This window comes from Medicago sativa, chromosome 7, assembly GCF_051527215.1.
Source record: "Medicago sativa cultivar Bolivia chromosome 7, Bolivia_mono, whole genome shotgun sequence".
NCBI classification, from domain to species: domain Eukaryota; kingdom Viridiplantae; phylum Streptophyta; class Magnoliopsida; order Fabales; family Fabaceae; genus Medicago; species Medicago sativa.
Window position 1 is genome coordinate 26,090,109 of NC_140755.1, and position 14,839 is coordinate 26,104,947.

Consider the following 14,839-nt stretch of genomic DNA (forward strand, 5'->3'; position numbering starts at 1 on the left):
CTCGTAGTTCGGGGTTGAAATTGACGTTTGATTTGTTGTGTGTTTTTTATTTAATTTTTGAAAAGGTTTTAAAATGAAAAGCCAAATGGCAAATGAGAATTGGTTTGTATTTTTTATATTGAAAGAAAAATAGACTCAAAGTATGATTAAAGTTGATTTGATATTTGATTAAGAAAGAAAATAAAAAGGACGATCACTTGATTGAAAATCAAGGTTTATTATGAAAATATTTTTGTGATTTTTGATTTTTTGAATGTTTTTGTTGTTTTGGAATAATAAATGAAAATTAAACTAACGGAGCAATAAAATTAAAAGCGCGTGGATTTTTGTAGTGACGTTGGGTCACCACAAAATCCCTAATCTAATTTTTTTGTATTTTTTGATATATATAAAGCGGTAAAGAAATAAAAGACACACACACACACACACACACACACACACACTTACTTTTCTCGTTTATATTTACATTGGACCTAAATACATTCTAATTGCTGGAAAATAAATGACAATAATTAAAATGCTAAATAAAAATAAAATAAAATGCTAAAAAGAAATAAAATGCAAGAAAATAAAAGAAAGGGACAACCGAAGGGACAAAAATTACCGAAGGGACAAAATTCCGAAGGGACTTATTCCGAAGGGACAGAAAAAAGAGGGAGAAGAAAAGAATAGCTCGTCAACACAAGCTAAATGAGGGAGAAGAGAGAAAAGTTCTTTGACAACTCAAGAGAACTTTTTGGTGTGTCAAATTGTGAAGGATGAGAGCTCTATTTATAGGTTCTAAGGTTGATGAAAAATGGAAAATTGGTTTAATGCACTTTGATGGGGATTTGAATGAGATTGATGGTTTTGGAATGTGATTTGAATGATTTTTCAAATGGGAGAGTTGACATGTAAAAATGGCATGATTGGTGGCACACTTGAGAAAGAAAAAAAATTGGACCTTGACACTATATATTTTTTTGACAATTTTTGGACTCATTAAAAAAAGTTAATAAAAACCTAAAGAAGTAATTAAACGAAAAAAATAAAAACAAAATGGTAAAATGGAAAATAAAAAAATATAAAAATCAAGACTGAATAAAAATGAAAGATAAAAATAAAAACTAAAAGTTTAAAAAAAAAAGACTAATAAATTAAAAAAGTGAGAAGAGGTATTGATGATGAAACGCGTTCCTGATGAAAAATGGGAAGAAAGTTTTGACTCTGCACTGATTATGGCATGGCTTGGAGGAAAAATATTTTGGACCCCTGGACACTTAATTTTGGACTCATTGACACTTTGATTTTTTTTTACTTGGACAATAAAATAAAAGTGACTAAAATAAAATATGAAAAATGACTAATTAAAAGCTAAAATAAAAATTGGAAATAAAAACTAAAATTATAAAATTAAATAAAAGATGGAAATTAAAGAGTAAATAACAAATAATAAAAAAATAAAGAAAACTAAAATTATAAAAATATAAAGAGCGAAGAGGGCCCGACTCGGAACCAAACATGAGGTATTTTAAGATACCTTTCTGTTGAAATTTCCTTTGAAAAGTCAAAGACTATTTAGGGTCAGACAATGTATGAATGTGGGATGTTAGGTCAAAAATTGGGGTATGACATTATTAATCTAATGGTTGATGATCATTCTCATCATTCTCATATAAGATAGTCATTCTCATAGTATACATCCTATATATATATATATATATAGGGTTATGTTACAAGCCACCCTTTGGTGGTGTCTTTTATCAAGCCACACCTTAAGGTGTGATTTTCACTTTTTAGTTATAACTTTGCTAAAAGACACCTTCATAAAAGTAAGTTGGTGTCTTTTCGCAAATGCTCATAGAGTAACTTGATAAAAGACACCTTCATAAAATGTGCCTTCTATCATAACCCATATATATATATATATATATATATATATATATATATATATATATATATATATATATATATATATATATATATATATATATATATATATATATGAGGATATATACTATGAGAATGATAATCTTACATGAGAATGGTGAGAATAATTATCAACCATTATATATATATATATATATATATATATATATATATATATATATTTCTTTATTAAGCAAAAATGGAATATATTTATGTTAAACCGGTAGGTACAAGATTTACTTAACATAGTTATCTATCTATTTGTATTTTGATTTACATTCTCTACCATTCGAATAAATTTGATTCATGAAGATCAAGTATGTGTATGTTTCTGGTTAAAGTTCCCTTTTCTGTTTTTTGTTTATCATAAACTGAAATTTAAATCACTTGATTCTTAATGTGATATAAGGTAAACATGACTTATTTGTCTCATTTATTTGATGCTACCATGTTTTACTTTGAAAATTAAAACTAAAGATAGCTTAGCTTACATTATTAATTAATACTGGCATAGTTTCTTCATAACTTCTCAGTTCTCTCATCCATGAAACCAATCTATCAAACTATCTATCTATTTATACATTAAAATAATGTTTGAATTCAGTCCTTAAGTTTAAAGTTTCTATGTTAGTAAAATAGTATAAAACATGAGGTTTGAAGAAGCATGAACTTGTCAATGATTAGCAGCACCATCAAAAACAGTTATGAATATAATCATAAAACAAAAGCAAGACTTCATAGCAACGAAGTAACATAGCAGAGGACAAAGTCATATACTCGTTTATGTATTAATAATGTCATGCTCCTTTCAGAATGTAACATACTTTAGTCTGATATAACTAAGAGTATGTTTACTATTTCTACATCTTAAAGATGTCTAGCTCGATTACGGTTTCAAACCACATATCAACTAGAAGCACAAAGATTATTTGCTCAACTAAAGCACCACAAAATATTATTAACTAGTGCACAAAAAGCCTGAGAAGGATCTTGAACTGGAAGAATGATTTTTAAATATGCTACTCAAATTAGAATAAGAAAAGAAAAAACCCATAACAGAAACAATTTAAATAAAATGTTCAAAACAACCTTTCCCTAACTTAAATACTATATGTTTAAGAACATTCAAAATCAAGACATCAATTGAAAAGAGATCTTAAGAAAGAAAATTTGGGCTTATTCTCAATGCCAGTATTGACTACAAGCTTTTCCAACATAATCTCCAGTTCCTTCAGACGATCCTCAACAACATCTATTTTCTTCTGTGTGTTATTCTCATCAAGCAGTTTTGTTGCTACGGTAATTGCATTGTTGATATTGTCCCTTTCTTTACGGGAGAAGTTTAAATTAACATCCTTCTTCTTTAACTCATTCTTCACTTTGTATATACAATTATCCAATGCATTCATTATACTGGCCTTCTTTAAATATTCCTTATCTTCCATGCGGTATCTCTCAGCTTCTTCAATCATTTTGTTAATTTCAAATGTTGACAATCTTTCTTTTTCATTGTTTATGGTGATCTGGTTCGTATTTCCTGTAGATATTTCCTTAGCCGAAACTGTTAAAATGCCATTTTCATTGATAGAAAAGCATACCTCCAAGGGAGTGCCACGAGGAGCACCTGGACGGCAAGAAAGTTTGAACGAACCAAGCAGATTGTTGTCTTGCGCTCTTGCTCTCTCACCCTCATAAACTTTAATCGAGACAACACCAGTATCATCACGGGTTCGATATTCTCTTGTCTTCCTGACAGGCACGGTAGTGTTCCTTGGAATCACCACACTCATGACATGATCAACATTTATTGAGATGCCAAGTGACAATGGGGTAACATCTTGCAGCACCAATTTTGGGACATTCTTAAAGCCTTTGCTTAAAATAGCTGCTTGAACAGCTGCACCATAAGCAACAGCCTCATCTGGGTTGATACTCTTGCACAAAACTTTATCCGGGAAAAGATTCTGCAATAGATCTTGCACTTTGGGAATCCTAGACGAGCCACCCACAAGAACAATATCGTCAATATCACTCATGTGTATTTTTGAATCGCTAAGACAACTCTCAACAGTTTTCGTACACTCATTAAAAAGATCCATATTAATCTCCTCAAACTTGGCACGAGTGATTAATGAACAGAAGTCTATTCCCTGAAATAAAGAATCAACCTCAACAGTGGTGACTAAAGCAAAAGAGAGTGTCCTCTTAGCCCTCTCACAGGCAGTTCTCAACCTCCTTAAGGATTTTGGGTTACTAATGTCCACATTATTCTTCTTTTTGAACTCCTCTACAAAGTAGCTCACCATTCTATTATCAAAGTCCTCTCCTCCAAGGTGAGTGTTTCCCGCAGTTGCTTTTACTTCAAAGACATCACCCTTGATTGTAAGGATAGACACATCAAAAGTACCACCACCAAGGTCAAAGACCAAAATATTTCGTTTACCATCAAAGTCACTTCTCTTGTCAAAACCATATGCAATAGCTGCGGCTGTAGGTTCATTGATTATCTGAATGACATTAAGGCCAGCAATGGCACCTGCATCGATGGTGGATTTTCGCTGAGAATCATTGAAGTATGCAGGCACAGTAACAACAGCATTGTTAACAGGTGAGGTTAGATATGTCTCTGCAATTTCTCGCATTTTCACAAGTACCATAGATGATATTTCCTCTGCACAAAAGTCCTTCTCCTGACCCTTGTACTTAACATTAATCATGGGTTTGTCATTTACACCAGAGATAACCTTGAATGGCCACAACATCATGTCTTTTTGAACAACTGAATCACTAAACTTCCTACCAATTAATCTCTTAGCATCTGAAAATACAAAGTTATCAGTAGTAAATTCTCATTATTCATTTGTCTAGTTAACATAGCAAGCAATTGCATATCATTCTTTAAAATCTTTATCAATAATTAATTGTTAAAAGCATATATATATTTTGATTATGATAAACAAATACAAAATAATTTCTGATTTAAAAACTTCTGAAAATTAATCACTAAATTATTGAATATCAAAATCAATTTTTTTTAATCGGCAACAAACAGTAATTGGAGAGAATACAAATAGAAATTTACCAAAAACAGTGTTTTCAGGATTGGTTGCAGCCTGATTCTTAGCAGCATCACCAATCAACCTTTGATCGTCAGTGAAAGCAACAAAAGAAGGTGTTGTTTTGTTGCCTTGGTCGTTGTAGATGATCTCGACTCGATTGTGATTCTCCAGCCACACAGCAACACACGAATAAGTAGTTCCAAGGTCTATTCCAATAGCACGTCCTTCGTACTTTATCCCCATGATCGTTCAAATAATCAGAAGAAGCTGAAAAAAATTAAAACTCAAGTCAAAATCTGCAGCAAGCTAATTTTGAAACAGTAGTTTTTTTTGTGTTTCCGAAAAGTCAAACATCAAAGTTTGTAAATACTAACCTTGGTTTACTAGGTTTGACGGCAACGCTGTAGCGATGGAAATATATAGGTCACACAAGAAATAGGGTTCCAAACTAGCCAAGTTAAAGGAAATTTCAGAGAAATAGGGTTTACTTTTCAAGCAAGCTGGAGTAGTAGAGTTTTATACAAGAAGTTGCTATGTTTACTCAGACCTCCCCTATTAATATGGATGACAAAGCGGGCCGGCACGCCCCGTTTAGGCCCGCCCCGTCTAAGCCCACTTAAAATAGGACGAGACGGGTCGAGCAAATTAGGTAACTGAGTCCAAAATCCCACCACGTCCAGTCTAATGACGGACAAACGAGTTGGCGGGCTGGCCCGCCAAACAAAAAACTTTGTTTTTTTAGAGAGCCAAAAAACAATTTTTCTAATGCATTTATTTTACAACTTAATTGTTACCAAAAAGTATATGTTGCTTATATCGTGAAAAAATATAAAAGAATAGGCATCGAATAAATTTGTGGTAAAACCAAGATAATTAACAAATTGTCGAACTCAACATCGTACTTAATAGCAAAATAATAAAAATCGGTCGACAAAAAATAAATCAGCAACATAAAACAAATCCTAAAATAAATCCAATAACCAAAATAAATCCAAGAGATAAAATAAATCTAAAAAAAATGGAAAACAAGTTAAGCGGGGCGGCCAGCCCCAACCCGTGTTCGCCCCGTATTTTCAACGATTTAAGCGGGGCGGGCCAACTATTGGAAGCGAGTTCAAAACTTCGACTCAACCCGCCAAAAATAGCGTGCTAAACGAGCCGGCCCGACGTGTTGTGTAACACCCCTTTTTCCCAACATAAAAATTTCATAATAAAAATCAAAGTAATTCAACTTAAACGGAATGTCACATTCTTTTTCTAAAAATATAAACTGAATAAATAAATATTTATCCTTCAAAAATATAACAACATAATCTTTAAAATCTCGCAGCGGAATTATTTCAACGTCATAAATAGTGTTTGGCACCAAGGCCTCATCATAAATTCTCATAAAATCTGAGTTCAATAATAATAATTCTTGAAAAATTCATAAAGTAATACGTAAGGAACAGAAAACAATGACAAAATTCCCATCCCGTTGTTTTATCTTGGTTTTCGGGTGTCAAACATTGATTACGTTAGAACCTTTTTAACCTTTGATATCTTATTTTTTCTTGGGAAGGGAAAAAGTAAGCAAAACCCTTGAGAATCGAGGTCCGGGAGTTGTTTTCGCTACGGGAAGGTGTTAGGCACCCATAACGACTATAGTATCCTATAGGAACCGTCTTTAATTTCTACGCGCGCACTTTATTTTTAAATGCTATTTTGAAACGATATTTACACCTAAAGTTTGCTAAGTGAAGAATTGGAGGGAGAAGAATGCGTTTGAATTTTTATTTTATTTGAATTGAAGGAATTTTGTTCCTTGCCTACGTACCCGTTTAAGGGATCAAATCCACCGTAGTTCTCTTCCAAAAATGTTTTTGTTTTTGTTGGTTGATTTTAAGTTTGAAAATTGGAATTTGAAGAATAAGAGAGAGAGAGAGGCCTCAAGGGCATGAGATTATGAAAAAAGTGAGGTGGAATTAGCCAATTGCAAAAAGGTCTAAGTATGATTAAAATTCTTTAAGATTTTTGTTTAAGAAAAAGAAAAGGAAAATTCAATGGGATTTTGATCCCAAGGTTTATTAAGAAAAACATTTGAGTGATATTGTTCATATTTTTTTGGAAAAGAGATTTTTGGCTAAGTTTTAAGGCTCCTAGACATACATCTAAACATACAATCCTAAACATACATCTAAACATGCATATTCTAGCCATATACCTAAAGTGATGTGTGTGCATGTGTCGGTGCTTGTGTCGGTGTACATTATTAGGGTCCATTGTCCTTATTACATCATATCCTAGATACATTCTATGGTCTTGCAAGAAATTGAAAGGCATAAGAACAATATTACAAAATTCCTAGGTCTTTACATTCTAAACTTGGTATGAATTTTAAAGTGTGGAAAAAATAAAAGGATGAAGATGTGAGATGGGAGATGAAATGCTCATGATGTATGAAACGTGAAACACAAGAAAATGGTTAGTAGCACATGATAATATGAAGAAAAATAAGGCAAGAAAAATACTATAATAGAGGCATAGAATCTAACACAAAATAAACCAAGACAAGTGCAAAATATGACTGAAAATTCACCCATGGGATGCAAGCATCACATAGCTCACAATTCTCATGATCTTATACATTTTTAAAGGTATATATTCTGTTCTTAAAATGAGAATTAAAGCCATATGATGAACCCTACATTTTCAAGTGAATTTAGACATTTTTTGCACTATTTATTTATAGACATAACTTGCAAGGCAAGTAACTACCCAAGATCCACACTCATGCAGCAAGATAATATCTAAAAAAAAACAAGAATCACAGGACATATACCACAATCCAAAGTATCAAGAATTTGAAAAGGGATTAGATGATTTTTTTCATAAAATTTTGTAGAAAATCAAGAAATAAAAGCAAGAAAATGTACTAATATTTTTTAGTAATATTTTCAGTAAACAAATTGCATAAAAACATCACAAAATTGACAAGAAACATACACAAATTGTTATGGAATTTTTCAAGAAGATTTTAATACGAATGGGAGTGTGACAAGCAAAGCCAGTGGGACAAATAGCAAAAAAACCAGGGGAAACAGACTAGAGGCCCAAGGCCCAGACACCAGTAAGAAACGGATCAGAGGGAAGACTCAGTGACAGTCAGATTGATCCACATGGATCAGGATGAGATCTGACGGTTGAGAGGGAGGGAGAATGAACCGGATCTGAACCGGACCAATCTAGGTGTCTATAAAAACTCCAAGACACCGGTCCAATTCATTTCTCCCAACTCTTTCTCTCTCTACCTCCACTCCTTCTCTCTCTAAAGGCTCCTGAGCTCTGCAACTTGCAGGCCGGAGAAGACGATCGGAGTTCTCTCCGACGCGGTGGCTGGCGTTAGCGACGCCACGCCGGAGCTGAAACTTCGTTGTTTCTTGAATTGTTTTTACATTATTAGGTCGTCTTCTTCGTCCTAAGTTCAGAAATGACGTTCGTTTTCCTCAAAACCTAATAGATCGACGTAGATCTACATCTAAACTTTACGGTTTCTGGTTTTTTGGAACTTCTTCAAAATTCTTGATACGAAACCCTAACTTATTTCGTTTTCTACACTGATGACGAATCTAAACTCTGATTACGAAAATAAACGGTGAATCTTCATGTTTTTTCAGTTTAGGGTTTCGTTTTGAACTTTCATTGCATCTTTTCGAAGCTTTCACTTCGATTCACCGTTTATTTCCAATTCTGAGCCTTCGATGATGATTTACAGTGAAGAGTGAGAAGGTTCTTTGAATATACCTGAAGGTTCGAGTGAGAAGACGAAGGAAGCCTTCGTAGATCCTCTTTGAGCTTTCTGGTAAATGCTTCGTAGTGGTTGAACTGGTGAAATTCTTCTTCCTCTTCTCTGATTCGAATCTTTCGATCTTTCTTCTTCTCACTTTCTCGTCTCTGTGATCGCTTGAGTTCGTCCTTTTGGTGTCGAATTCAAGCTTGAATTGCAGGGATATTGATTCGATGATGATGATTTCTCAAGAAATCTCTGAGAATCAACATTAATTTGTTGAATTTTTGTTCAATTGATACGGTTAGGGTTTGTATGTTCTTGAGTTTCTGGAGAATTCTGAATTTTGATCTATGATTTTTGGAGAGAGAATGTGAAATGGCGTTTGTGATGTGGCGTTGATTCTGTCCAATTCTGACACTGTGCACTATTTATAATCTGCCATGTGTACTTGAGACCCACTGAGATGGTGACATGTGTCCTGGGCCTGTAACTAACTCGTCCCTTGCTGGATTTTGGACTTGAGGGCTCTTGTGCAATTTCGAAACTTTTGAGGGTTGACCTGCAATTTCTAAAAGGACCAGATTGCAAATTTTGGACAAACTGACTTAATTGCAAATTTAAAAAATGTTTAAAGGACAGAAGAAGAAAAAATGGACCAAAAAATGCAATTATTAAAAATTAAAGGACTAAAAAAAAAGAAGTAACAAAAGGACTAATGTGCAAATTTTAGAAATTAAAGGGCTAAAGTGCAATAATAATAATAAAAAAAAATAAAATTGAATTAAAAATTGGTAAAATTGACTAAACGTAAAGTGAAACGATTAAAATTGACAAAACGGACTAAAATGAACCAATGACTTAAATGAGGTACTTTAAAGTAACCTCTCTCTGTCCAAATTTTGTGTGAAATGACCAAAATGCCCCTAGGGCTAAAACGACTAAAAATGACTTAGATGCAAATTTTAAAATGGGTTTTTAACAGAGAATTGAAGCAAAAGTTTATTTAAACCAATTTGAAAGACTCAGATACAATTCTTTTTAAGATTTGAACAGAGTTTTGACACTTGAAAAGACTAAAATGCCCCTAGGGGCAAAACTGACTCATAATGACTTCAAATGCAATTTTTGAAATGGATTTTGACATAGAATTGAAATGAAGACTTATTCAAACTATTTGAAAGGACTCAAAATATTTTCAAAGACTGAAAGAAATTTTAACATAGGAAATGACTAAAATACCCTTCTATGTGAACTTTGCAAATAATATTGAAATAAAATGCAAAGAAAGGTGTAATTGTTCAGAGACATATCAAATGACTTGAAATACCAGAAAAGGAGAATTGAGCTAGTATTTTTAGGTCCAAAATTAGGGTATAACAGCTGCCCCTATTTAAGTTTCTTTGTCCGGAGAGTCAAGAGACGAAGTCTTTGATTTGACGGGACGAAGATACTTAAATATTAACATTTGCACTGCTTTTGGACATAAAAATACGTTTTCAGATTTTCAAAAACATGAATGCCATGCAATACTTTGATTATGAATGCAAGACAAACGACTGGAGTCTATGGAACATGTCACGTCACTGGGGATCCAAGTGGACATTGACAGGGTAGACGAACCAAGGGATAGAAAATAAGGTACCAGTTGTTCTTTGGATTGAACTAGCCACTTGACCAAGAGAAAACAAAGCAAGAGATAGGTGCAAGCTGTTCTTGGGACCGAACTTGGCACTTGACCGGAAACATAGACATATAGGTAGATACAAGCTGCTCTTTGGATCGAACTTGACACTTGATTGAAAATACAAACAGATAGGTAGGCACAAACTGTTCTTTGGATCGAACTGGCTGTTTGGCTGGAGATATAGACAAAAGGGTAGATACAAACTGTTCTTTGGGTCGAACTTGCCGTTGGATCATCACCACATCATGCAGGTAGGTGCAAACTGTTCTTTGAATCGAACTTGTCGTTTGACTGATAACAAAGCATAAGCTGGGTACAAACTGTTCTTTGGATCGAACTTGTCGTTTGACCGGGAGCATAGGTATATAATCAGGTACAAGTTGTTCTTTGGATCGAACTAGTCACTTGACCAGTAACAAGATACAAATTGGAAATTGGATTTAACAAGATACCAATTGAGGGTAAATTGTCATCGACTTGGTTTGAAGATAGACATGACCAATTTTTGTTGGCCCAAAAACAAATTGAGAGCGAATTGACATTGATTTGAATTGAATTTGAAAGTTGACATTGAAAGAGAAATTGAAAGTTGAGATTGAGCAGAGACGTAGACATTGAATTGAGAGTTGAAATTGACATTGAGATTGGATTGAAAATTGAGATTGAATTTGACATTTGAAATTGAAATTGAAGGTTGAAATTGGATTGGATTGAATTTGACAATTGGAATTAAGTTGAATACTGAAATTGAGATTGGATTGAATTGAAATTGAGGTTTGAGAGTTGAGATTGCATCGAATTTGAGATTTGAAATGATTTGAAGTTGAGATTGGAGAGTTGAGATGGCATCGAATTTGACAGTTGAAATTGAATTGAATTTGACAGTTGGAATTGAAATTGAGATTGAAAACGAGTTTGACAGTTGCAGTTTGGATTTGGATTGAAATTGAGATTGAATTGAAATTGGAAGTGAGTTGAATTGTAAATTGAATGTTGGTTCAAATTGAAAGTGGAAATTGAACTGAATTGAAAGTTGAAATTGGAAATGCAGCATGTATGTATGGTATAACAAGATTATTGAATGTATGAGCACATAAAATGCATGGTTATGCACGTATGAATGCTTGGAATGCATGATTGGTTTGTAACTTGACAGAGAAGTTTCACAAAGGAAGACAAAACATTGGAAGATTGGGCACGTAGTGGCTCGTGCTGCAACATATTCACAGGGGAGAACCTCTTTGGATAGACCGTCGTTGAGAGACGTATCGAAACCATGGCTGAGGGCAATAAGTCTTGTAAAGGAGGGACCTTTGGAAGGGTCTTGGATACAGGTCGCCGTTGCTAGGCGTGTCAGTGCTGGGAAAACATTGGATGTTCGCATCTGTGGTCAATGCTTTTCAATATTTTTCATTCTTTCATTTTTCAATCCCATTTTTGCCTGAACCGCCCTTTCGGGTTTTCGATTCACCGGGGAATAATATTCTTTTCATTGCCCCATTTTTGCCTGAATTGCCTTCATAGGTTGTCAATCAGCGGGGTGCTCATTTTTGCCTAAGCCGCCCTTTCGGGTTTTCGACTTAGCGAGCTTTTGTTTTCATTTTCATTTTTCTTTTTCATTTTCATTCTGTTTTTTCATTCTTGCCATTGACCACAGATCATCCTGGGGAGTAACCTGCTTGTAACATGTATTGAAATAGACATTGACATTCATTTATTCATGCATGTTTCATTGAAGTGTACCCTGTTGCTCAGGTTTGCTTTCAAAATAGACAGAAAAGATTTCTTAATTTTCAAAATGTTTGTTTCAGACATTGACATTATCAAGTGGAAAAGAAATATTTTGTATATATAGCATTGAAAGTAGAAAGAAAAATAGAGTTTCAAACAAATAGCACAGGCTCAAATTGATGTAGAAGAGTGAGAGCCAGCCAAAGGCATGACTTCACAGATTTACAAAGCTTGGAAAATGGTAATTTTATTGGTTGGTGATACATTGAACACGATGACCGCTACATTTCATAGAAATTTTGAATTCACAAGTACAGAAGCCTCTGATGAAGACGATCATTGACAGTTGCGGATGCCCCAAGGGGTGACGGTGATTTGCCAGATATAGTTACTTGTCTTTTATTGTCAACCTCATTTTTGCATGAACCGCCCTTTCGGGTTTTCGGCTCATCGAGGCGCTCATTCTTGCCTGAGTTGCGTACAATCTCAGCGAGCTTTTTCATATCCATTTTTTGTCCCTAACTTTTGCCTGGATCGCCCTTTCGGGTTTTCGATCCACCGGGAAGCGCATTTTTGCCTAGGCCGCCCTTTCGGGTTTTCGACCTACCACGCTGTTCTTTTCTTTTTAGACAAAGTATTTCTTGACTATATCGGCATTAACAGGATTTGGGAGTTCAACACCATCCATGTGTGTGAGAATCAAAGCACCACCAGAGAAAGCTTTCTTGACAACATAAGGACCTTCATAGTTAGGTGTCCACTTGCCCCTTGGGTCGGGTTGCTGACTTATCCTTCTTTTCAATACAAGTTCGCCTTCCTTGAATTCTCGAGGTCGGACTTTCTTGTCGAAAGCATTCTTCATTCGTACTTGATACAACTGTCCATGAGCCATAGCATCCATACGTTTCTCTTCAATTAGATTCAATTGATCGTACCAACTTTGACACCATTCAGCCTCAGTTAATTTTGCTTCCATGATCACTCGAAGAGATGGAATCTCCACTTCCAGAGGGAGAACTGCTTCCATACCATATACCAAAGAGAAAGGGGTTGCCCCGGTTGAACTGCGTACTGTAGTACGGTAACCATGCAAGGCAAACGGTAGCATCTCATGGCAGTCTTTGTAAGTGGTGACCATCTTCTGAACAATCTTCTTGATGTTCTTGTTAGCGGCCTCAACTGCACCATTCATCTGAGGTCTATAAGGAGAAGAGTTGTGATGTTCAATCTTGAACTCTTCACATAAAGCTTGCATCATGTTATTGTTCAGATTGGAACCATTGTCGGTGATAATTTTGTTGGGGACACCATATCGACAGATGATGTTATTCTTGATAAACTTGACAACCACTTGCTTGGTCACATTTGCATAGGAAGCAGCTTCAACCCACTTGGTGAAATAGTCAATTGCCACTAGAATGAAACGATGTCCATTGGAAGCTTTTGGTTCAATTCTTCCGATCATGTCAATGCCCCACATAGAGAAAGGCCATGGGGAAGATATAACATTGAGAGCGTGTGGAGGCACATGAATCTTATCAGCATAAATTTGACACTTGTGGCATCTCTTGGCATGTTTGTGGCAGTCACGCTCCATGGTTATCCAGTAATAGCCGGCTCTTAACAGTTTCCTTGACATAGTATGACCCGAAGCATGGGTCCCAAAAGTACCATCATGTACATCATGCATCAACTTCTCAGCTTCTTGTTTATCAACACATCTCAACAAGACCATGTCATAGTTCCTCTTGTATAGGATTTCTCCGTCCAGAAGGAATTTGCTAGCCCATCTTCTCAAGGTCTTTTTATCCCTGTTGGAGGCACCAGGTGGATATTCACGATTCTGCAGGAATTGTTTGATGTTGTAATACCAGGGCTTTTTATCATTCACATCTTCATCAGCCTGATCCGGTATATTTTCAATAGTAAACACATGAGCGGGTCTATCAAGACGCTGCACTTTGATTACAGGCACATCATTCCAGTGATTTACACGAAACATAGAAGACAAAGTGGCAAGAGCGTCAGCCATCTGATTTTCATCCCGGGGGATGTGGTGCAGCTCAACCTTGGTAAAGTATGTCAACAGGCGTCTGGCATAGTCACGGTATGGGATCAGCTTCTCATGATGGGTCTCCCATTCACCTTTTATCTGATTAATAACAAGTGCAGAATCTCCATAGATGTCAAGGTGCTTAATTCTCAGATCAAGGGCTTCTTCTATGCCCAAGATGCATGCTTCATATTCAGCTATGTTGTTCGTGCATTCAAAAGTTATTCGAGCAGTGAAAGGAATGTGGTGCCCCTGTGGAGTTACAATAATGGCCCCAATTCCTTTACCATAAGCATTAACAGCACCATCAAACACCAATCCCCACTTGCTATTGGGATCCGGCCCTTCATTAATTAGTGGTTCTTCACAGTCCTTTGCTTTCAAGTACATAATCTCTTCATCAGGGAAATCAAACTTTATTGGCTGGTAATCATCAAGAGGTTGACAAGCGAGATGTTCAGCAAGGATGCTTCCCTTGATTGCTTTCTGAGCTTTGTATACAATATCATATTCAGACAACAACATTTGCCAACGTGCAATCTTTCCAGTGACAGCAGGCTTTTCAAAGATGTATTTGATTGGATCCATTCGGGATATCAACCAAGTTGTATGATTCACCATATAATGACGCAGGC

General features: G+C 35.3%; 1 protein-coding gene across 1 annotated transcript; it reads right to left on the minus strand.

Annotated features, from left to right (window-relative positions):
- Positions 1–2,881: 2,881 nt before the first annotated feature.
- LOC146905200 (heat shock cognate 70 kDa protein-like) lies at positions 2,882–5,236 on the minus strand. The gene is made up of 2 exons (XM_085725228.1): positions 4,991–5,236; positions 2,882–4,726 (listed from the first exon to the last, which is right to left on the minus strand). The coding sequence occupies exons 1-2, from the start codon at positions 5,208–5,210 to the stop codon at positions 3,048–3,050; spliced, it is 1,899 nt and encodes a 632-aa protein (XP_085581354.1). The 5' UTR covers positions 5,211–5,236; the 3' UTR covers positions 2,882–3,047.
- Between the last annotated feature and the right edge of the window lie 9,603 nt (positions 5,237–14,839).